We start from the raw sequence: 23641 nt of genomic DNA, 5'->3' as shown, positions 1-23641 counted from the left end.
CCGGGCGTTGTGGCTGGCGCCTGTAGTCCCAGCTGAAGCAAGAGAATCGCCTGAGCCCAGGAGCTGGAGGTTGCTGTGAGCTGTGATGCCACAGCACTCTACCGAGGGCAATAAAGTGAGATTCTGTCTCTAAAAAAAGAAAGCAAGCAAGCAAGCTTGGGGTAGAATGTTGGTCCTCTTTGGAGCAGCCTAGAAAAGGGCATGACCTTCTGGTGCCTGTTGTTGATGGACTGAGATGTCCCCTCTGGAGGGAGGAAAAGGGTCCAGACAACTCTTCTGAGGAAGGAGGGGGGAACCAAAAGTAATGTTTCACTCAGGTTGGTCTCCTTTCTCACCCTGCCTTGAAGGTGACTCACCCTCTGGATGGAGGTGCTTTCCAATAAGCTCCTAGAAGCCTTCCCTTTATTAGCCCACCAGGAAAATGTAAAACGCCAGATTGGCTGGCTGTGTCAGACAGTGTTAAGGCCATGCCTGAGCCCCTCACCTTGGCAGATGGGGCAAGCAGAACATTATATTACAATTTATAAATAGAAAATAAAATTATTGGGTGGGGGCTGTCGCACTGGGAAAGAGGCTATATAGTCTTTGTCAATGAGTCCTTCGTCATGCCCACCTACCTAGGATTGGAGTCGCCTCCTCAGTTCGAAGTTGCCCCTAAACCAGGCAGTTCCTATAAGCCCCATTTTTTTCTCTCTATCCCTCCCTCCCTCTCCCAATAGCACTGTCTGCTGCTTACATTCACAGATCTCAGCCAGCATGACCCGTTTTGTTGGGCTCCTCAAGGTTTCTTTGCTTGGACCACTCAGCCCAGCAGCTCCTCCGCCAAGCGATAGAGCAGCCGAGAGTACCAGTGCATGCCAGTCGGCTGCACAGCCCCGCCAGGTAGCAAAGCTCCCAGCGCATGCAACAGGCGCAAGGGAGCAAAGGCGCGGTGCGCCCACTGGTGACTCTCTAAAACCGCGTAGCACGAGGCCAGAACATCGTTGACCAGTAGCGTCCCATGTGCAGTGAGCGGAGCAAACACGCCTACGGCTTCCTCCCGCGCAACGCGGGCCACACGCGCTGGCCGAAGTGCGTCCCCGCCCGGCGCCAGCACCGAGTCCCCAGCGCGTAGCCGGCGTGCAAACACAGGTGCAAAGTCGCCTGGCGCAGGCGCCGGCCCTCGAGCCGCAAACACTAAATGCCAGGGAGTAAGCAACAATTTGCGCGGGGGTCGCTCGGTCTCCACTGCCACAAACGAGGCCCGGCGCTGCAAGTCCCGGTCCAGAAAGAGCAGCACCGGCGTGGGCACCACCCGGCCTGCCGCATCCGCAGCCAGAACCCAGTCTCCGCGGTGCAGTTCCCGCAGTCCCTTGCGTTCGCCGCTCCGCAGGCGCACAGTAGCATTTCCCGGAAAGCAGCCGCCCGCCCGGACCGCCAGTGAGTTATCTGTAGGGAACAACCATAAGGAAGATTGAATCACAACCTGCTGTTCCAGAATGTTGGTACAGATTCTCAAAGATGTGAGTTAAGCCCAGGGCAGATCTTACCAGTCCTGGACAATGCAATTTCCCCTTAATCTGGCTCCCACTTGGGTAGAAATGGAAGAGTGGTTTACAATACTAATGCCCGCTTGGTCTCTCTTAGGATGTCAAGAGTGCTACTGCAAAATCAGTTTCCGGTAGGGAGCCCCCTGTGGGCAGACCTTACCACCCGCCCCCTACTGTACCAGCTTTGACCGACACGTGGACGTGGTTGCGGGACTCGTAGTAGACCCAGTCGAAGCCGGCTTCCACTGCTAGGCGCGCTAGCAACCCATACTTATTGCGGTCGCGGTCAGATGTGGTGATGTCTAAGGCACGGCCTTCGTAATGGAGTGAGTCCTGAGCGTGGTGGCCATCCTCATCCCAGCCCTCGGTCACCCGTAGGCGCACTCCAGGCCACATGTTCATCACGGCAATGGCCAGTGCATTCACCCGTTCCTTACAACGCTGGCAGAGAGTAAAAAAGTCAGTCTCTCCACCTCGACTACCACCACCATCAGGGCAAAAGGGACCTTGATAGGAGGGTTAATTCTTATTTGTTACCGGGCCCCACTCTTTTCCTCCCGTTATTTGAAAGGCAGCTATGCTCACCACTATACCACCAACGCCGCTGGGCGCCTCCTCCCGTTATTTGAGTGCCCTGGAGAAGCGAGAATCTGAATAAGTGCAATCACCAATCTGAACTCCCTTCTCGGGTGGTGTTGGAGAACTCTGGGGTCATCCATACCTAGCTAGCTGTTACCCCATTTTTAATGCATGCCCCTCACCCCTAATGGTTCTACTCCCTGCTCAACCCGGGAGAGGGCCAGAGTTGAGAGAGCAGATGGAAGCGTGGTCATTGGGGGTGAGGGGTTTGGCTTCTGGAGAGCAAACCCAGTTTGAGCCTGGCCCCCGCCCCAGGCTCCAGTTGCCCTCCCTCTGCCTGATTCATCTTTTGTTTCGTTGCCTTGCCTGGCACTGGGCATCGCTTCCTTCCTTCCTTCCTTCCTTCCTCCTCCTCCTTTCGGCCCCTAGCATTAACCCCTTAGTGATCTGGGTACCCCCACAGAGGTGCCCAAGAGAAGCTGTGCGGGATCAAGGATACTGGAAAAAGGGCTGGGGTGGCGAGGGCTGTGGGAAGTACAATGGCTATTCTCCGGGATGACTTAACCGAGCGAGAATCCCGGGCCGAGGCCGGGGACGCGCTGGGAGAAGCGGACTCAGCAGCTCCAGCCACAAAGGCGCTTTTCAGCCGCCCCGGCTCAGGGAGAGGAAAGGGCAGAATGCCGCGCCCCCAATCCCTGCTCCCGCCTGCCAGGTCCCCTCCCCCAGCGTGGCCAGTCCTCCCAGTTCCAGCTAAGGCTCTCCCCATCTCTGTTCCAGATGCAGCCCAGAAAGGCGTGGGAGTAACACCTGAGAATAACGGGAGCTGCCCAGACGCGGATCTGGGGGGCCCCCTGCAGGGTGGGCGTGGAGAGAAGGAAAAGAAGCAGAGGCTGGAAGCCTGCGCCCGGGGGAGTGAGACCACAGTTATCTTAGCCGCTCCAGTCTGGGAGCTGGAGACCTTGGCTCGCACCATAGCACGAACGCCGAGGGAGGAGGCACAGAAAGGACAGCTGCCTTTTCTTCCCCTTCACACCTCTCACCTCGGATTTGGTTTTCTCCTAACTGCCAGAGAGACACTTTCCCCTTGCCCTTCTTCTCTAGTCACCTCCACCTCCGCAGGATCGGGGAGTTGGGGAGAAGGGGGCAGAAAAGGAAAAGTTGTAGCTCCTTACAACTTCTTGTCGTTTTGTCCCCTAAGGAGGCCCTGAGGCCCTGACCTGCGGGGGCAGCAGCCCAGTGCATAGCCAACTCAATGGAGGCTTTTTTGCAGCCAGGGTGTGGGAGATAAGCAGGGCTGAAGGGGTTCCCAGGCCTGTTAGAGCCCCTCCTGAGCCTATCCCTTGTTCCACCCCCTCTGCTGCAGGTGGCAGCCAGAGGAAAGAGCCACCATGCTCCATGACCAAGGAGAAAGGAAGGAATGTCTCCTTCTCAAACTCTCTGGTAGGAATGAGAAAGACTTCAGAGCAGGAGCAAAAAGGTTTCCTAACAAAGTAACCTAGAAAACTGTGGCAATTAATCAGAGGAAATCCGTACCCCTCCCTTTCTCCCCACCTACCCACTCCATACACAATTAGGTGGTGTAATGGAAACTATATAGGGTTTAGAATCAGGAGTCCTGAAACATGGTCCCAGCCATCCCACTAATTAGTTGTGAGACTTTGATTAAATTGCTTTTCCTCCTGGGAAAAGCCCAGCTTTCAGATGTAAAATGGGGGTGGAGTTGGGTGGAGGAATTCTTTCAGTTCTAACATACAAGATCACTGGCCGGGCCAGCATCATGGCTCACGCCTGTAATTCTAGCACTCAGGGAGGCCGAGGTGGGTGGATTGGTTGAGATCTGGAGTTTGAGACCAGTCTGAGCAAGAGCAAGACCCCCATTTCTACTAAAAATAGAAAAATGAAGTGGGTGTTTTGGTGAGCACCTATAATCCCAGCTACTCAGCAGGCTGAGCAAGTGGATCACTGGAGCCCAAGAGTTTGAGGTTTCTGTGAGCTATGAAGATGCCATGACACTCTACTCAGGGTGACAGAGTGAGACTCTGTCTCAAAAAAAAAAAAAAAATCACTGGCCAGAGGTTATTTTTCTATTCCAAGGCATGGTTAAACTTCACCCTAGGTTGTTTCAATTACGGTCTATACCACATGCTCTATAATGGTAGTTAAATTTATTTAATTCTTTAATTCCAAGGAAAACTCCTGAGCTAAGCTGTGTTTGGGAGACTCAGGAGCCCTTTGATTCTCAGGTGGGCCCATCTGTTCTCAGTGAGGATGGCTTTTTACCCCAAGACTGTCATTTAGACTCTAAAATAGCCCTGCTGTAGTTCTAGAGCACCTCTTCTGTACCAAAGGCAGTCCTGCCCAGCACTTCCTCAGGTAGATGGTCTGGTGACCTGACCCTTGGCCATCCCTTTCCCAGCCCCTTCATTCTCTTTAGCCCACTAAAAAGGTTTTCCACAATCAGGTCAGGAGCCAGGCTAAGGGTAGACCCTTCCGTCTGCTTCCTAGCCAGCTCCTGGCCCCCAGCTCACCCCAGCCCTTCCTGCCTGGCTGGGTGGCTGACCCCCGGTCCACGCCTCAGCCATTTCCCGTCTCGCCTGCCGCCATCCTCCTTTCCCCGCCCTCGCTGCCTCTCCCAGCTTCACTCTCACTAGTCAGTCCCTCCTCCCCCTCCCCATCTCAACTTCTCCCAGTTGGGATCCTACCTAACTACTCTGTCCAGCCAGCAGGATTTTTTCTTCTTTTGGGGGGTGGGGTGGGGGGGTGTCTTTAAGACTTAGGTTTCTGTAGATGGAGCTCACTCTCCTGAGCTGCCGCAGGAAAACAGAGCAGTTGGCGGTGCCCTGGCGCAGGTGGGGAGAAGCCGTCCTTACCTCGGTCATCAGGCGGTCGGCGCCGCTGTTCTCTTCATCCTTGAAGATGATGTCGGGGTTGTAGTTGGGCACGAGGTCCCGGAAGCGCTCGGAGCCCCTTGCCACCCTCCCCTCGGCCGGCCCACTGGCGCCCAGGGTCCTCTCGGGCACACTGGGGACAAATTGCTTGTAGAGCAGCGGCACGAGCTGCTTGCGCACGTAGCGGCGCCGGCCAACCGGCCCTCGGCCTGGCCCGCAACTCTGGGCGGGCAGCGCCAGAAGTGCCAAGCAGCACAGGGGCAGCAGAATGGCCGGCAGCGCCATGGGTGCACCAGATTTGGGCCAAAAGGGAGAGTTCTTGTCCTCACTAACTGGCCCGTCAGTTGGGCATCTCCACAGGCACCAAGGCAGAACTGCCCCCAGAACGCCTTAGAGCTCCAGTGGCTCTGCGCACCTGGATGCAGCTAGCTCTGCCCTCATGTCCCCAGGGGGTCTGGAACCTGCTACTGACGGACCATCATAGCAGGAAAGGGGGGTCGTGGGTGAGTGCCAGCCCAGCCTGTCTCTGCTGCCCGGCTCTGGTGCTGTCAGAACGCCCGAACTCCGCCTTAAGTGGCCCCCTGGCCCCGCCCCCCGCCCATCTCCTAGGACCGTCCCTCCCCCTCTCACCCGGGCGGGGGCTCTAGTAGGTCACTGCTGGTCCTTTTCTCATTTAAAGTATGTCCCAACCAGACAGGCACCTGCCTAGGAACTCGTAGCTTTACAGTCCTTGGCTGTCTGGATAAGCATCCTTCTACCTCCAAGCCTAAACCTGGAACCAAACCACTCTCCCTGTGATAGTTGAGTTGGATCTTTTCTTTCTCAAAGCCTACCCAGGCAGGCCATGCCCTCTGCTGTCATCCAGGAAGTATGGGTTCCAGTTTCTGCCCAAGGTCAACCGTGCCTTTTGAGCATACCAGCAGAGCCTCCCTTCTTGGTGGTCCTCCCCAAAGCTCCCCCACTCTCTTCTCTTCACAGCAGTTAAGGACTGGGAGGTGTGGATACCCCGGGCCCATTTTCCCTAGTAAATTTACAGTTCTCCACTGGAGACTTCCTCAGAACCGGGAACAGAGATTGGTATTCATAGTCTGGATTAGGACTTCCAACTTTTGTCCTTTCTGTTCTTTGCCAGGCATCCAACAACTGCTTCTTTTCAAATGAATAACTTGTCAATAGGAAGCTACTAAAGGGCAGTGGGCACTTAAAGGCAGTCTGTAAAAGGTTAAGGGTCACTCCCCTTTACCTTCCATTTATGTAGTTAAATTTATTGAATTCTTGGATTCCAAGAAAAGCTCCTAAACTAAGCTGTGCTTGGGGGACCTTTAATTCTCAGGTGGGCCCATCTGTTCTCATTGAGGACTGCTTTTTATCCCAGAACTGTCATTTAGAGAATGGCCCAGCTCTCTAGCCTTCTCCCTCTCTGGATTCCTAATGGCTCTACTTTCAGCCACTGAGATCTCAACTCAGGGACTTCACCCACCAATTTCTATCACTTAGAAATCACTTCTGGCAGGGTGCAGTGGCTCACACCTGTAATCCTAGCACTCTGGAAGGCAGAGGTGGGTGGATTGCTTGAGCTCACAAGTTCAAGACCAGCCTGAGCAAAAGCAAGACCCCATCTCTACTAAAAATAAGAAAACTGAGGCAAGAGAATCGCTTGAGTCCAAGCTGGAGGTTGCTGTGAGCTATGATGTGATGGCACTCTACCCAGGGCGACAGCTTGCGACCCTGCCTTAAAAAAAAAAAAAGTCTTTAGAAATCACTTCTAACTAGCTTTCCCCGATGTCCCAACACTACCCACCTGTGTTCTCTTGAGAACTAGTAATTTACTGCTGTGGTGGGTGGTACAGTATCAGAATTAACTGGCACCCTCACTAGACAAAGCAATTGTTATGTACAAGCTTGTTTATTGTGTATCTCCAACCCTAAGTGCCTAGTCTACAGGGTGACTAGGATGCTCTGCAAATATTTGTGGAATCTACACGTTCTATATTACCCTCCCCTCACCCTAGTCTCACAGCAACTTTGTGTACCTTAGGACAGCTGACTACTATTTATGAGAAAATTGTCATCGCAGTTGACTATTTTTTTTTTTAAACAGTTGACTATTCTCTCTATACAACGACTCTGAGGCAAATGGTGCCTCTAGAAGCTATGCAGTGCACAATCTGTATAACCCTAAGTAATAAATTTTGCTCCTACCCCCAATATAGTGTGTGTGTGGAGGGCTATTCAAGGAACTGATAGCTCCTGGAAAGATGAGGTAGGAATCAAAAACCCTGTCAGAGAGCCACTTCTGTTACTCTATATCCAAGTTGGGAGGACAAGGCTGAAGGTGTATAAGGGAGATCATCTCATTCCTTTGTCCATGTTCTACCCCCAATACTCATAGTACAGAAACGAGGCTATAGGCCAGGCACGGTAGCTTACGCCTATAACCCTAGCTCTCTGGGAGGCTGAGGCAGGAGGACTGCTTGAGGTCAGCAGTTGAAGACCAACATATCTAAGAGAGAGACCCTGTCACTACCAAAACTTAGCTGGTGTGGTAGTGCACACCTGTAGCCCAGGTACTCAGGAGGCTGAGGCAGGAGGATCCCTTAAGCCCAGGAGTTTGAGGTTGCTGTGAGCTATGATGATGCTTCCGTACTCTAGCTGGGAAATAGAGTGAGGCCCTATCTTATTAAAAAAAAACAAGTCCATATTTCAAGGCACCAATCAGCTTTAAGCAAGGCTAAAGGAAGGGAGCTTCCCACTGTCCAGTTATATAACTTAACACCAGATTCAAGTCCCTGAAGGATACTGAGAATGCAGGAAAAAGAAAAAAAAGAAAAGAGGCTCGGTGCCTGTGGCTCAAGTGGCTAAGGCGCCAGCCACGTACACCTGAACTGGCGGGTTCGAATCCAGCCCAGGCCCGCCCAACAACAATGACAGCTGCAACCAAAAAATAGCCGGGCGTTGTGGCGGGCACCTGTAGTCCCAGCTACTTGGGAGGCAGAGACAGGAGACTCGCTTGAGCCCAGGAGTTTGAGGTTGTTGTGAGCTATGATGCCACAGCACTCTACCCAGGGCAATAGCTTGAGGCTCTCTCAAAAAAAAAAAGAAAAGAAAAGAAAAGAAAAGGATAGGATGGTGGGAACAAAGGTGTTCAAACAGACACGGAGACGGGCTTTTAAAAAAACAAAGTGAACCCTGGAATCAACTTTATTGCTGATGGGTGTAGCCCCTTTGTCCCTACGCCTCACTCTTTCCGGTGGTCCAAATCCCCTCCAGGATAGCACAGTGCTTAGGCTCTGCTGGGCCAGAGGCAAGGGAGACAATCTGCCTTCTGGCCTGCCCTGGCCCAGTTCCCCCCCTACCCCTACCCTACCCTATTGCACATCAAATCATGTAAACATGGCTACGGGCATGGCCCGGAACAGCAGTGAGGCAGACTGATGTGTAAAAGGATTTGGGACCAGGAGCTAGACCCACTAACCTAGCCCTGCCCACAGTGAAGTCTTGAAAAGCTGGAGGGCCTGGTCCCAAACTCTGGCTCAGATTATGCAACAGTGCAGATGGCTCAGCTCCCCTCTGCCACCCACTCTCTCAAATTCCTGGCCCTGAGGTCCAGCTACCCTCAGGCTCCCCTCCAGTCTAGGCAGCAGATGGCAGTGTCCAGTTTTCTCCCTCTTGTCCCCAGCTATAGGTCACTGGTGCTGGGTCTTCCTAGATGCCCGGGGGAAACCGGAAACAGGTAGCGGCAGTCTATCCAGCCCTGCAGAAAAGGGAGAGGTGGACAGTCAAAAGCAGGGCATAGGTCCAGTCTCTTAAGCATAAGACAACCAAGACACAAAATAGGTGGGTGAGCTGTGTTACACACAAAGCAGGACGCACACCTTCTCCCCTGCTGGGATGACCAGTGATCCAGAGTACCCCCTCTTACAACCATCCCCAACCTGTACTGCCTCTCCTCACCAAAGGCCCGGATCAGCTCTGCCCGCACAGCTGCAGTGAAGGTCTTCACCAGACCGAGTGTGGTGAGGCCTGCAAAGGCTGCATTGTAGAGGAACACGATGTAGAAATTGCCCAGCCAGTTGAAGCGTCCAAAGTCACCCAGCAGGTCAAAGCGAGTGAGCCCTGAAGTACAAAGGCCAGGATGAGAGGTGGGCTCCCCAGCCCTTCCCCTCCTACCAGCCCAACTTTCTGCTGCCTCCTGGTGGCCACATCCTAACATGGTCATAGATAGGTTAGCCTCTCCTATGAGTTAAATTCTTCCACCTCCCAGCTGTTTCAAGGGCAATTTAGGACTGCTGAAGGAAGTATCAACAGCTGGGATTGCTCCAAATTCCCTTCCAGATTTTGGCATCTTCTCCTCCAATGGGGATCCCTCTGGCTCTAGGTGTCCCTAGGTCTTTCCCCAGTCTGCTACTTGTTCCTGGGCCAGGAACCTACAAGCTGGTCACTAAGTTTCTTTTAGCAGGCAAAGCATGTGGTAGCTCAGACTCTGATCAGGCTGCTTTGGTTTAAATCCTAACTCTATCCCTAACTAGCTGTGTGATCTAGGGCAAATTCCTTAAACTCTATGTGCCTCAGTTTCCTCAACTATTATAGAGAAAAGAATGGGACTGTAAGAATTAAATAAGACAACACAGATAAAGCACTGTATGTGCCAGACACTATTCTGACATTTACTGGGCCCTTAATAATAATAATGCCAGGCACGGTGGCTCTTGCCTGTAATCCTAGCACTCCAGGAGGCTGAGGTGGGTGGATAGCTTGAGCTCCTGAGTTTGAGATCAGCCTGAGCAAGAGTGAGACCCCATCTCTAAAAAAATAGCTGGGCATTGGGGCAGGTGCCTGTAGTCCCAGCTACTTGGGAGGCTGAGGCAAGAGGATTGCTTGTGCCCAAGAGTTTGAGGTTGCTGTCAGCTATGACACCACCGCATTCTACTGGGGACAAGAAAGTGAGACTCTGTCTCCAAAAAATAAATATTAATATAAATAATAAAAATGTCATATATCAAAACTCTGTCCCACCCCTTAAATAATCCTACCCGCATCCAATCTAAAGAACTAACCAGTAGACGCACAAGCCTACTTTCTTACTAAATTTCTACAGCATAAGTACAAATGATATAGTGGAAAAAGTACAAACTTATGAACTAAATAGAGATGATTTAAATACAAAATCAGGCTCGGGGCCTGTAGCACAGTGGTTATGGTTCCAGCCACATACATCGAGGTGGGTGGGTTCGAACCTGGCCCGGGCCAGCTAAACCACAATGACAACTATAACAACAACAACAACAACAAAAATAGCTGGGCGCCTGTAGTTCCAGCTACTTGGGAGGCTGATGCAAGAGAATTGCTTAAGACCAAGAGTTTGAAGTTGCTATGAGCTGCGATGCCACAGCACTCTACTGAGGGTGACATAGTGAGACTCTGTCCCCACCCCCCAAAAATAAATAAATAATACAAAATCATTTATAAAATATAGAGGATCAAGTGGTGCCTATGGCTCAAAGGAGTAGGGTGCCGGCCCCATATACCAGAGGTGGCGGGTTCAAACCTAGTCCCGGCCAAAAACAGCAAAAAAAAGAGTTAAAAAAATAAAATGAAATACAGAGGATGAGACCAGGCATGGTGGTTCACTCCTATAATCCCAGCACTCTGGAAGGCTTAGGCAGGTGGATTGCTTGAGTTCTGGACCAGCCTGAACAAGAGGGTCTCTACTAAAAACAGAAAACTAAAAAAAAAAAACATAGAAAAACTATCCAGTCTTTGTAGTAGGTGCTGGTATTCCCAGCTACTCAGGAGGCTGAGGCAAGAGGATTGCTTGAGCACAGGAATTTGAGATTACTGTGAACTATGATGCCATATCACTCTATCCAGGGCAAGAGTGAGTCTCTGTTTCAAAAAAACAAACAGGCTCAGTGCCTGTAGCTCAAGCGGCTAAGGCGCCAGCCACATACACCTGAGCTGGTGGGTTCGAATCCAGCCCGGGCCCACCAAACAACAATGACGGCTGCAACCAAAAAATACCCAGGCACTGTGGCCGGCGCCTATAGTCCCAGCTACTTGGGAGGCAGAGGCAAGAGAATCGCTGGAGCCTAGGAGTCAGAGGTTGCTGTGAGCTGTGATGCCACAGCACTCTACCCTACCCAGGGCAACAGCTTGAGGCTCTGGCTCAAAAACAAAACAAAACAAAATCCAAAAATAAGCACATTTGTTAGATGATCCACCCAGAAGGAAGATTTGGGGAAAAGTGATATTCTTCCAGCAAAAAGAAGTAAATAGGAAAGGCATTGGGATGCAGCAAATGTAAAAAGTATGAACTTTGAAACAATACTATTGTGAGACTCAGTGTAGGTACTTTATAGAGCCTTAGTTTCCCCATCTGTATAATAGGAACAACACCTACTCTGGTTTGTTGTGGGAATTAGGGAGAGCACATAGGTATTTGAAAGAAGCCAATTACCTACTACCTCCTTTGGCTACTTACCCAGGGTTCGAGAGAAGACAGGAAGTGCTGAACTTAGGACCAGGAGACAGACACAGTTCCCAATTATCTAGGTGGAAGTCAGGAGAGGAGAGGTAAAGGTAGCAGAGCTGCCAGCACTTACTTACTATCCTGGGAGGCTCCCTGTTTTCTCCCAGCTACCTGTGTCATGGCTGTGTCATGCCATTTGGGCCGCAGGCTCCGAAAAAGTGGAGAGCTATAGAAGCCCACGACTGAGGACACCATCAAGTAACTGTCACTGGGTTAGGGAAGAACTGGCCAGCTCCCAAGGATTAATACTTCACCTTCAAGGTGACAGATATTTCTCCCAGCCCTCCTTTCAAAATCATCTTTTCCATCTTTCTGAACCTAAGGTTGATGAAGACTTGTCCCCTTTCCCATGACCCTCCCCCAGAGTCCCAGAGGAGGCATAGTCAAAGAGGAGCTCTGTCCAGAGTCCCAGGAAACAGGTTTGGAGAAGAGGCAATGGTGGATTTCCAGAAGGATACAAGATGAGTATAACCTGGATGACTGCACCAAAGGAGCCCAGCTTGGAGAAGGAGACCTGGCCCAAAGAGGCATCCTAAGGAGAGGAACACTGTCACTATGAAACACTCCCCACCACCAATACTACCCAGCAGCCAGCCCACCCTCTGTCCTTAGCTTCTGCCCCTCCTCCCTAGCTGTGCCTAGGCCCTCTCCAAAGGATATGGTAGGGGTACCTAGTACCTGCATGCCTCGGGGCATGGCAGCCTCATCGATGAGTAGCTCCAGGATATGGATGGCCACAATGAGCACAGACAGGCCCTGTGTGGGGCAAGACCACAGACTCTCATCCCTGCCCCAGCCCCCAGCTGGACCCAGAGCTGAATGTTAAGAGCAGGGACTGTGGTCCAACACTTTCAGTTCCCAATCTAGCTCTGCTTCCAGTTAGCTGTGTGGGACTTCCTCAAGGCCATTATTAGCAAGAGTGCCTTTGAGGCTATTATAAGATATACATCTTCCAGGGTGGTGCCTGTAGCTCAGTGTTTAAGGCACCAGCCAGATATACCGAGCTTGGCGGGTTCAAACCCAGCCCAGGCCTGCTAGAAGAACAATGACAATTGCAACAAAAAAATAGCCGGGCGCTGTGGCGGGTGCCTAGAGTCCCAGTTACTTGGGAGGCTGAGGCAAGAAAATCACTTAAGCCCAAGAGTTTGAGATTGCTGTGAGCTGTGATGCCACAGCGCTTTACTGAGGGTGACATAGTGAGACTCTGTCCCCCCCAAATTTTTTAAATAAAAAATAAAAGATATACATCTTCCAGGTGGAAGGCTTGCAAATCTTCCAAATGCTAAGACTCATTCCTGAGGGGCAGAATGGACTGGATTTCAATGCTTATTCTAATCACAGGGCAAACCTGCATAACTACTCCATGGCTCTGTGTGACTTTGAGCAAGTTACTTAATTTCTCTATTTCATCATTTACAAAATAGGTATTGATGGTCTCAGCATAGGGAAGGACATAGAATAGGCACTCAGTGAGAGGCAACTACTATTAACTAACGATCACTAGGTCCCTTGCATCCCCTTCCTCCTCTTTCAGAAGCCCTAAAGCACTCAAGGGCCCACTCCCCGCCCCTACCAAGGCAGGTATACCCACTGTCAGAAGCAGCAAGCACAGCATGGCCAGGGGGTAGCCCAGGTTCCGCTGCCAGGCTGAAGCCTTCTGCCGCTTCTCTGTGTAGAGATGAGAGGCTGTTAGCAAGCACCTAGAACAAGGGGCTGGCTGCTCTCCTTGGGAAGACCTCCCACTCCCTACCAGCCCACATACCCAGCAGGACCCTCTGTGTCTGCAGGGCCAGGACCTGTCTGTGCAGAAGCTCCATGTCTAAAGGCAGCCAGCAGGAGGTGGGATCTGAGGGCAGAGAAGATGGTGATTGCTGCCCCCATGTCCTGCAGTCCCTGCCCAGGCCAACCCCACCACCCTTCCTGGGAAGACTGCAACTCACTACAGATCCTGCGGGTCAGAGCTGCCTCCTCAAAAGCCGAGCAATACAGCTGCTCCTCCAGGTCTTCCAGCAGCTGGGGCAGGGGAAAGGGAGGGACTATCAGGGACCCCCCTGGCCTTCCCCTACCCCCCCATCCACTACTCTGTGGCCAGCAGCTTTGTTTAGTCCCTCCCAGTCGCCTTGTGTTCTGCCTTGTATGTCTGTTGAGGAGCTCCAGATGACAGGGGTAAAGAACACAAAAGCAACAAAGGCTGCAGCCTTCTGCAAGTTGTACACTATGCAACTCCAGGGTTGTTTCATTGTTCATCTCCAGCTTTGCAGAACCCCACAGGATCGAAGGGTAAAAAAAACTACATACCCGGGGCTTGACCAGCAGCTTCCCAGTGACCGAGAACATGCGGGCAAGGCCTAGTGGAGTACATACTGTGGGAACAAGAGCCAGTCACCTACCAGACCCTTCTCTCCACTCTTCCCCTTACCCATCCCTCCATTCCATGTCCTTCCAGCCTGGTTGCTTGGCCCAAGGATCCTAACCATTCTCTCTCAGACCCTACACACTCACCCAGGAGCAGCAGGACTCCGAGGAAAGAGATGCATGAGTAGAGGTAGGGGAGGTAGTACTCCCAGAAATCTGAGGGTAAAAAAAGAAGCATGTCAGTTTGTCTCTTTCCTCTTGCTTACTGGGGGCCAACAGGCCTAAGTGTCTAGACAGGACACAATATAAAAGCCTCCATGAGCTGGGCATAGTGGCTCCCACCTGTGATCCCAGCACTCTGGGAGGCTGAGGTGGGTGGATTGCTTGAGCTCACGAGTTTGAGACTAGTCTGAGTAAGAGCAAGACCTTGTCTCTAAAAATAGCTGGGCATTGTGGCAGGTGCCTGTAGTCCTAGCTACTTGGGAGGCTGAGGCAAGAGGATCACTTAAGCCCAAGAGTTTGAGGTTGCTGTGAGCTATAACACCATAGCATTTTACTGAGGGTGACAAACTGAGACTCTGTCTCCAAAAAATAAAGTCTCCATGGGTTAGGCAAGTAGTGCAAATAAGGAAAGCTGGCCAGCATTGGGAGAAGAGGGAATGGCAGGGACTACAGCAAACTGGAGATCTTGAGCCCTAACTAATGGGCGTAACTGCTATTTTGCCGCAGTTACCAGGACTACTATAACCAGATTCTCTCCCTTGTCAACCAAAGCCAGATATCTGGATATTAATATGAAATCTCCCAATTTAAAAATGTTGGCAACTGAATCATATTTTATATATATATATATATGATTTTTTTTTTTTGAGACAGAGTCTCAAGCTATCGCCCTGGGTAGATGTGCTGTGGTGTCATAGCTCACAGCAACCTCAAACTCTTGGGCTTAAGTGATTTTCTTGCCTCAGCCTCCCACATAGCTGGGACTACAGGCACCCAACACAACGCCTGGCTATTTTTTTGTTGTTGTTGTTGTTGTTACAGTTGTCATTAGTGTTTTAGCTAGCCCGGGCTGGGTTCGAACATGCCAGCCTTAGTGTATGTGGCTGGTGCCCTACCCACTGAGCTACGGGTGCTGCCTGAATTATATATTTTTTTGTAGAGACAGAGTTTCACTTTATCACTCACAGCAGAGTGCCATGGTATCACACAGCTCACAACAACCTCCAACTCCTGGACTTAGGCAATTCTCTAGCCTCAGTCTCCTGAGTAGCTGGGATTACAGGTGCCCGCCATAACGCCTGGCTATTTTTTTGTTGCAGTTTGCCCAGGGCCGGGTTTGAACCTGCTACCTTCGGTATATGGGGTCGGCGCCCTGTCCACTGAGCACAGGTGCCGCCCTGAATTATATATATTTTTTAATCATTGCATGGCCCCAAAGGAACATTTTTGTGGGGCTAGATTTGGCCAAAAGTCCCTCAATTTGAATTTTCAGTCAGAAGGAGAAGGGCCCAACCTTCTCCACTTTACAGGGATATAGTTACTTATTCTAGGCAAGGGGACATGGGAGAAGGGAAGGAAACTGAGCCTCTTACCGTAGAGTGACTCCCTGCTTGCTTTGTTGTTGTCCACAATGGCTGATGCCACCCACACCATGCCCAGCACCAGCAGAGTAAGGAGCATCAACATCACCACTGTCTCATAGACCCGGCCCAGGACACCCTACAGGAGGAAGCAACAGGTAAAGGGGAGAAGAGGGCCAACATCAGGACTGTGAGGGTGGGGAAAGAGACATTGGTGATAGCAGCTGGGCTAGGGGAACCAGAGAGGTCTGGATTCAGGAGATAGAAGAGGAGGTTTCTTTCTTGTTCTGCTAAGTTGCTCTATCCTCCCCTCCCCCAGCTGTGGCTATCCCACATACTAGGTATTCTTCTTCAGCAACTCCTTTCCCCAGATCCATTCCTCATCCTTGTCTGCCCCAAGAGGCTGACCTCTGAAGTCTGCACCACCCAGGCTCTTTGTCCTCCTATTTCCTGTTAAGCTTGCCTAAAGGGGAGGACCAGCAGGAGAGTGGAAGGTGGGAAGTTTCCTTCCTATGTTTCCTCCTACACTTGGCCCCATGATTGTGCTGGTGGCTATGACCCTAAGACAGCAGCTCCTCTGCTGGGCAGCCTCACATACACAGCTCCAGCTACCAGTGGGTCCCAGGGACTGTTTCCTCCATTTGCCCCCACAGGCTGGGGGGTGGTAATGACTTATTATTGTCACTAGAGCCTCAAACTCCTTGTTCCCTTAACTGACGATACCTCTTTGCAAATAGTCTCTATATAAAGTCTCTTCAGCTGGACCATTTGTGTGGAATCCTGCCTGGATATATATTCCCTACTCACCTTTCTGGAGCCAGCAAAGCCCTCAGACTCGGTGAAGAAGTAGGCAAAGGGCATGAGGAAGATGAGGGACAGGTTAGAGAAGAGAAAAACGAGGTTCCAGAGGCCTGAAGCAAAAACAGAGAAGCAGAGGTGGTCAGTAAAAGGGGTGCAACCCACAGGGGACTAACCCTGTGGTGAGGAAGCAGAGAGGGATTAGCCCAAGGCTGCCTGGGCCTGCCTGATTCCATGTATTCACCATCCCCACCCCAAGTTGTAACCAGCAGCCACGCACCATGGATGAGGGAGCCGTTGAGCCACTGGATGTAATAGTTCCGAGGCAGTGAAAGCAGCACCTCGTTGCTGATGATGGAGAAAGGCAGGAGCAGGACGGCACCCAGGGCAACCGCCAGGGTAAAGGTGCACAGCTCAAGCCTGGACAGGGAAGGGGAGAGTGCCCCTGCTTAGCTTAGCACTCACTGTCCTATGCCTAGGAAGCACCATTTGTCCCTGAGCCCCAAGTTGCTTCTAGAACTTGCTGTAGCAGTGACTGACCTAGGGAAGGAACTTGTGCAGCTGGCAATCTGCCCACTGCTGCCACACTCTAGCTCTTTACCTCCAGGGCAGCCTGAAACATGGGATGGGCACAACCTCAGGTTCATAGTAACCTGGTCATCTGCCATGACACTTGCCCAGGTGACCCCAGGAATGTGGTCTTCTTGTACATGCCTATGGGGTGTGCCAGGCATGATGCCAAAGCTAAGGGACCCAGCTCATCTTCTCTACTCAGGGATATGGACTTCTAAACTTGCCTCTTTCAGCCTGGATAAGAGTAGTGTCATCACATATGGCTATGCCCTTTATGAAGGAACGAGGGCAAAGGAAGATAGGGGGAGCTAAAACCTAGCTTCAAAACCAATGCCCGTGCCCTGGACTGTAAAAGCTGAAAAGAAGGGACACTTTTATGTCCATAATGGGCAGAGGGCTGCCTTCTAATTTGTTGACCCAAAGGGGTCATCTCTCTATTTTTGTTTGTATGCACTAGTAAATAATAGCCGCACTGAATAAGGGCCTTCCTCTCAGAACCAAGCATGCCCACCCTCAAGGGGTTCTCCCTTCCCCACACCTGGCTCTGTTTCCATCAATCTATACTCCCACTCCATTCCTTCCCCACTGGCCACCAGAAGGCGAAGCCAAGCTAGAGACATTTCTGGTGACTCAGGCCCCAGATGACAGTTCCTGGCTATGAGGATCCCAGAAGTTCCTGGCCTAACCAGGGAGACAGGAACAGCAGCTTTTCTGAGCGTCCTCAGGATGAGGTAAAGCCGGAAGAAGTTGTAAATGGGGTGGAAGCAGAAACTCTCTCTTCACTGAGACCTCCTTTTTCCCTCTAGCTCCAGAGGCCTCCCCTAGATCCTATCTTCTAATAACCATTGTGTCAGGTGCTGAGACAGTGACACTTACGCAATCTTGTTGACTGTGGCATCTTCATCATCCACTAAAAGAGACAGAGGCATGGAGAACAAAGCAGCATATCAGTGTGCAGCTCTGGAAGCCACCTGTTACACTATAGCCCCCTAACCCCTCCATAGCTCCTGAAAGGAGGCAGAGCTGAGCAGGAGGCTCTGGGAGACCTCACACTATGAATCCCACAACCTATTCTCCAGCCAAGATGGTAGCTAAAGATCAGTAGCCCCCGGTGGAAAGACTGTAGGCCAGAAATTTCCCTACTTCTCTTCCTCCCCCAACATCTCTCCCATCACGGGGTCTTTGTAAGCTCAAAATACAGTCAACAGGGTGGCACCTGTGGCTCAGTGAGTAGGGTGCTGGCCCCATATATCAAGGGTGGTGGGTTTGAACCCAACCCTGGACAAACTGCAACAAAAAAATAGCTGGAGCTGGAGGTTGCTGTGAGCTATGATGCCACAGGGCTCTACTGTGGGCAACAAAGTGAAACTGTCTCTAAAATACAATCAACAACTGGTCTGTGAGGTTGGTTATATAAGTGACTGGATGCAGGGAAGGAAAAAGAGGAAAAGGGAAGGGGAAATTCACAGAGAAGGTCCCTAGAGGAATTAAACTAGGGTAGCTGCCTTGTTAGATGGGGGCTCTTCAAGCCATCCTGAGAGGAAAGAAGGCTGGAGCCAGAACAGGATGGTGTATAGTGTGGGGCTAGGAACTAGGGCAAGTGTGTCCCCCTCAATCACACCATGTCTATAAGCAGGATAGATCTGATCTGAGCACATTTAGGCTTTCTATAAAGAGAAAGGCCACCATCACCAAGTCCTGGGGCCCCAGTGATCAGGAAAGTCTCTGGTCCCAGCTATGGGCGCACTAGGAGAGAAGACAGAGCCTGTGTCTCTAATGACATTTGCCCTGCAGTTGGCCATTTCAGGTTCACAAAGAGCTTTCACATTGGGTGGCGCCTGTGGCTCAAAGAGTAGGGCGCCGGTCCCATATGCCGGAGTGACGGGTTCAAACCTAGCCCTGGCCAAACAAAACAAAACAAAAAAAAGAGCTTTCACATTAACCATCTCATCTGGTCCACACAGGGGACGGGGGACTGAGAAAGTTACATAACTTACCTATTAGACACTTCTGTCTACTTTCCACTATGCAACCTGCTCCCGGGAGCAGGAGGCTGAACATGCAAAGACTCCAGAATAGTTCAGTGCAGCCACCTTTCCTTTCCCAGCAGGCAACTTAAGCCCATTCCCCTGACACTGGCCCCATGGCAACAGGAACTCTAGCAGAAGGGAGGGAAGTCACAGTACCTGTGATGAACTCAGCAGGCTTCTTGAAGCGGGTCAGGAAGATGTGGCAAAGGATGTAGAGGGTTGCAAACAGAAGGGTTGAGATCTGTGGCAGAATATGAGCTAAGATGAGCTCTGATCTCCAGCACATTCCACAGCCCCAAGGGCCTCTCTGTTAATTCTATTGGGTCACTTCCCCAAAACAAGGCTGTTTCTCTCCAATAATTCCTTCTAGTCAGGGTCTCAGAAGCCTCGTGGAAGGACCAGACAGGGACTGCCCCATACACCTGGGGAAACAGCACTATGCCCAGCCCTCCAAGCACTTTCCTGGGAGAAAATAGCTACAGCCCAACCCTGGTTGGTAAATGAGCAGAAAAAATTCCTAGAGATGTTCACACACACCTAAAATAGGCCACAGAAGCAAAGGGAATTTACTCTGAGCACATTATTGGAAAGGGAAGCAGGTTTGAGTGGAGGAAGACGTCTGCATTTTCCTGGGCACACTACCCCATCCCCTCCCCCAACCACCCCTATTGCTGCCTTGACCCAAGCTCCGGGAGAGAATAAAGTAGGAATCATGTCTCCAGACCAAGTCAGAATTTCTACTTTATGTTTATTCAGGGCCCATGAAAGATCAGGTCTGTTCTGGGCCAAACCAAAGCCTCATTTAATCCTTTGCCCCTTAGAGTAGACTTCAGTTGGAGCCCACCATCTAGAAAGTTTCTAGACCCAGTATTAGACACTTTAAAGACAGTTCATTGGGCCAGGTGCATTGGCTCTCACCTAGCACTCTAGGAAGCTGAGGCAGGCAGATTGCTTAAGCTCATGAGCTCAAGGCCAGCCTGAGCAAGAATGAGATCCTGTCTCTACATTTCTAAAAATGAAAAACTGGGGTGGCGCCTGTGACTCAAAGGGGTGGGGCACTGGCCCCATATGCCGGAGGTGGCGGGTTCAAACCCAGCCCTGGCCAAAAACTGCCAAAAAATAAAAAATAATAAAATAAAAATGAAAAACTGAGGCAGAGGATCTCTTGAACCCAAGAGTTTTAGGTTGATGTAATGTCATGGCACTCTACCCAGGGCGACAGCTTGAGACTCTCAAAAAAAAAAAATCCTGTCTCCTCAAAAAAGCACAAAATTATGACAGGTATGGTGGCTCACACTTGTATTCCTAGCACTCTGAGAGACCGAGGTGGGTGTATTGCCGAAGCTCACAGGTTCAGAGACCAGCCTGAACAAGAGTGAGACCCTGTCTCTACTAAAAATGGAAAACTGAGGCAGAGGATCTCTTGAGCTCAAGAGTTTGAGGTTGAAGTGAGCTAGGATGCCATGGCACTCTACCCAGGGCAACAAGGTAAGGCTCTGTCTCAAAAATAAACAAATGAACAAAGAAACAAGGCAGCCCATCCTTGAAACCTACCTCAAGAGACTTCCAACTCTAGGCCTAGATCTTTCAGGCCCTACCTCACACCCTTGAGTGGCTAGACCTCCAATTGCCAGTCATAGCAGAACTTGGCCAGGTTACTCTGCACATAGATCCCTACCCCACTGCAAGTAAGCTGCTATTGCAGAGGAAGCTCTGTAATCAAGATCCAGAGAGCCTCAGAAGAGATGTTATAGTGCCTGGGGTATGTCAAGACAGGATCAATCTAAAGGATTTTCCAATCCCCAAGAAGAGCTAATGCCATAGGGAATGCCATAGCTGCAGACAGCTATGTATACAAGGATGGAAGAAGCCATAGAGACCCAGAAGCTAGGACAAAGTTGTAGCTTTTGACATTAGGGAAGCAGACAAGGAGCCACAGAAACTGCAGCTGCAGGATTTTTACAGTCTAGTGTTCTTGCGCAATTGCTAGGAAGGGGGGAGGGCTCAAAAGGTCAGGCTGAAGTTCCACGCAGCTCCAGAGGAGGTTAGGTTGTTCCCTAGCCAGTCTAGATGGAAGCCAGGTGGGGAAGGCACCAGAAGCCTTCAGTCTGCCCTTGGCCAGCACTGATGTCTTCAGCTAAATAGGATTAAGGATGGGGGAGACATTCAAGAAGCTGCTTCTGTCCAAGGTCTTATATCCCTCCCAGTTCTCTAAGAATGTGAGCTTCTGGTCCTATACTATCTCAAGGCCTGGGTGTGCCTCCACAATGTGCTCAACCCCACCACATGGGACTATCCACACAGGAACATGTAAGGAAGGCTTCCTGAAAGCAGACTTCTACTGGAGTTCCACACATGGACCAGTACACTTTCCAGTCTGCATTAATAAGGGCAGACCTAGTTAAGTCCTGGCTCGCTCTACCCCTCCTCCAATCTGAGGCTGTTCAGGGCCAGCTAGAGCCCAACCTGAGAAAAATGAAGGACAGCTCCATCAGTGGGTTTCTCCACTCATTAACACTTCTAATTCTTGGACCCGTACTTGTGGCTCAGTGGGTAGGGCGCCAGCTCCATATATCCAGGGTAGAGGGTTCAAACCTGACCCTGGCCAAAGTGCAACACTGTAAAATGAGATTCTGTCTCAACAACAACAACAAAAAAAACACTTCTAATTCTTTTTTTTTGAGACAGAGTCTCACTTTATCACCCTCACTGGAGTGCTGTAAAGTCACAGCTCACAGCAACCTCCTGCTCTTGGGCTTACACGATTCTCTTGCCTCAGCCCCCAGAGAAACTGGGACTACAGGCGCCGCTACAAGGCCCGGCTCAACTCTAATTCTTGAAAACAGTTCCCTTTCTATTTAGCATTTGGAGATAAGGATTACCCTGGGGAGCTCGGGAAAAGAAATAGAAAAAGGAGAGAGATGAGAATTCTGAGCAGGCCTGAGAAAGCTATGACCCCCTAGGCTCCACTGCACACAATGAAGTGCCATTGCTGTGGGGCAGGTTCAGCGGCTGCTTTAGGTAGCAAAGAAGGAGTAAGCAACAAGAGCCAGGTGCCCTTTGGAGCACGAGAGGGACCACTCACAGGGGAAATCTCTGAATGGCTGGAAGTCTTGCAGAGTTTCAAACAAACACCAAAGGGCGGGGGGGGGGGGACCTTGGTTGTTCCTCATCTCTACAGTTTAGAATCACCCCAGCAAGAGTTCTTCCTTCCAAAGGTAAGAGATGACCCACCAAGTCCTTCGGTTCCTCCCCCTCTGCGATCCCTACCTCCCAAGTCTTTTCCCGGCATCAAGTTCAGCGTGACGATGTCTCCCGGCTCAACATCATACGGGTTTGCCCTCAATCCAATTTATGGGGGAAACCCAAATCAACCCGCCTCGAAGCAAACCCATCCTTCTCCAGCTATCAGACTAAGATAGGCAGGCTCACTAGAGTGTCAGACACACGAAGACCCACCCCCAAACACCCGCGGGGGTAGGGGATCGAAGGGCGGGGGGAGGGGCGTGTAGGGGAGGAACGGAAACCGACCCGCTTTGTTTATCGCACAGGGACCAAGCTGATCCGATCTAGGGGCTCGCCAGCTGGGCACCCGCTCTTCTGTCTGGCCCAAGGCCTTCGTTGCCCGCCCCTGGTCCAAGCAGGGTCTGACGGCGCTCTGAACCCAGGTGGGCTACCACCTGAACTTCTACCTCTACCCCCAACACCCGGGCTTCACCCCGCCTAGGTCATCCCCCTTCCTGCCCGGGTCCAGCACTCACGATGCACTCGCGGACCCTCTCGTGGAATAGCTGTTCTCGCACGGATAGCACTTCGTAATCAGCTGCTTCCATACTCTGCTCAGCATGACTGGAGCGGGGGTGTCTCTGGGCCCGGGGAGGACGAGCGGGGATGAAGCCGCCGCCGCCAAGAACCCGGACCCAGCCAAGGAGCTTTCCTCGCTGCCTGCGACGGAAACTCGGGCTAATCTGGGGCTCAGATTCAGTCGTCGGGAAGCCCCACCCTTAAAGGGGCAGGCACCAGCCCGCCTAGATTTAAAGGCCTATGGCCCCCGCTTTGCTCCCTCCCCTTTAAGGTCAGGCCACGGTCACGTTTCAACGCAAACATCAGCCACCCAGCTAGCTAGGAGGAAGCGCGAGTCTGGTTCCACCTTTTTAAGCGACTGAGTGACGTCACAAGGGTGGGCGGGTTACTTCCAGGGAGTGGAATTCATTGGTCCATGAAGAGCTGCCACTCATTATTGGAGGAACGCTGATAGGTTTCCCACATGGAAGGAGGCGGGATCTTTTGGGCCTACAGATGCTTGTTCTAAAACTAAGCAACTGTCTCTCTCATCTCCTGCTGTTGAGAAGTGACCGTTCCTCGATTTTAATAGTGGCCGAGACTTCAGTTTGACCTTGGTTAAATGAACCACTTGGATCAAGCCAGCCAGGCAGGATGTGAGCGCACCATAGCGGTCCTGAAAGGTATCACAGCTTAATAACCCAAGGTCCATAGTAGCATTTTCTGTGAGTTTGTGTTGGGGGCTCCCCAACCTCTGCCTACTTACTAGTCTCCAGGAGTTTTCACTCAGTCATTTTTGTGGAAGGCCTCGTTTGTGCTGGAACATAACTAAAGTAAACTGCATAGAGGACGTCCTGACACTTGTGAGGAAATGCCCACAGGGGATCATTGGTGAGGTGAGCTGAGTCAAACATTAGCTAACCACCTACCTACTTGCCATTCACTTTATAGTTGTTTTGTTTGTTTTGTCCTTTTCGGTAGAGTTCCGTGGCTT

General features: G+C 51.2%; 2 protein-coding genes across 2 annotated transcripts; both read right to left on the bottom strand.

Moving 5' to 3' along the window:
- Positions 1-373: 373 nt before the first annotated feature.
- On the bottom strand, positions 374-5563 carry DHH (desert hedgehog signaling molecule). Its single transcript, XM_053558141.1, has 3 exons — positions 4979-5563; positions 1709-1970; positions 374-1428 (listed from the first exon to the last, which is right to left on the bottom strand). Exons 1-3 carry the CDS (start codon positions 5279-5281, stop codon positions 803-805), a joined length of 1191 nt encoding a protein of 396 aa, XP_053414116.1. The 5' UTR covers positions 5282-5563; the 3' UTR covers positions 374-802.
- Positions 5564-8163: 2600 nt separating this feature from the next.
- On the bottom strand, positions 8164-23043 carry LMBR1L (limb development membrane protein 1 like). The gene is made up of 17 exons (XM_053558140.1): positions 22626-23043; positions 19021-19105; positions 17711-17744; positions 16542-16681; positions 16271-16374; positions 15476-15602; positions 14028-14096; positions 13824-13888; positions 13466-13538; positions 13288-13371; positions 13117-13193; positions 12204-12281; positions 11984-12057; positions 11637-11727; positions 11478-11544; positions 8951-9112; positions 8164-8750 (listed from the first exon to the last, which is right to left on the bottom strand). Exons 1-17 carry the CDS (start codon positions 22695-22697, stop codon positions 8683-8685), a joined length of 1470 nt encoding a protein of 489 aa, XP_053414115.1. The 5' UTR covers positions 22698-23043; the 3' UTR covers positions 8164-8682.
- Positions 23044-23641: the final 598 nt, after the last annotated feature.

This window comes from Nycticebus coucang, chromosome 12, assembly GCF_027406575.1.
Source record: "Nycticebus coucang isolate mNycCou1 chromosome 12, mNycCou1.pri, whole genome shotgun sequence".
NCBI classification, from domain to species: domain Eukaryota; kingdom Metazoa; phylum Chordata; class Mammalia; order Primates; family Lorisidae; genus Nycticebus; species Nycticebus coucang.
The sequence above is the reverse complement of the archived record's forward strand: the minus strand, read 5'-3'. Positions and strand labels throughout refer to the sequence as shown.

Bases quoted from the DNA above. Each gene is read 5' to 3' on its own strand.
- DHH (XM_053558141.1), bottom strand. From the start codon at position 5,281: ATGGCGCTGCCGGCCATTCTGCTGCCCCTGTGCTGCTTGGCACTTCTG. The intron at 1,971-4,978 runs GTAAGGACGGCT...ACTCTCTGCCAG, and splicing joins CCGACCGCCTGATGACCGAG to CGTTGTAAGGAACGGGTGAA. The intron at 1,429-1,708 runs GTACAGTAGGGG...TGTTCCCTACAG, and splicing joins CCACGTGTCGGTCAAAGCTG to ATAACTCACTGGCGGTCCGG.
- LMBR1L (XM_053558140.1), bottom strand. From the start codon at position 22,697: ATGGAAGCAGCTGATTACGAAGTGCTATCCGTGCGAGAACAGCTATTC. The intron at 12,282-13,116 runs GTGGGTATACCT...TGCCCCACACAG, and splicing joins TGTGCTTGCTGCTTCTGACA to GGCCTGTCTGTGCTCATTGT. The intron at 12,058-12,203 runs GTACTAGGTACC...TCCTCTCCTTAG, and splicing joins CCATGCCCCGAGGCATGCAG to GATGCCTCTTTGGGCCAGGT.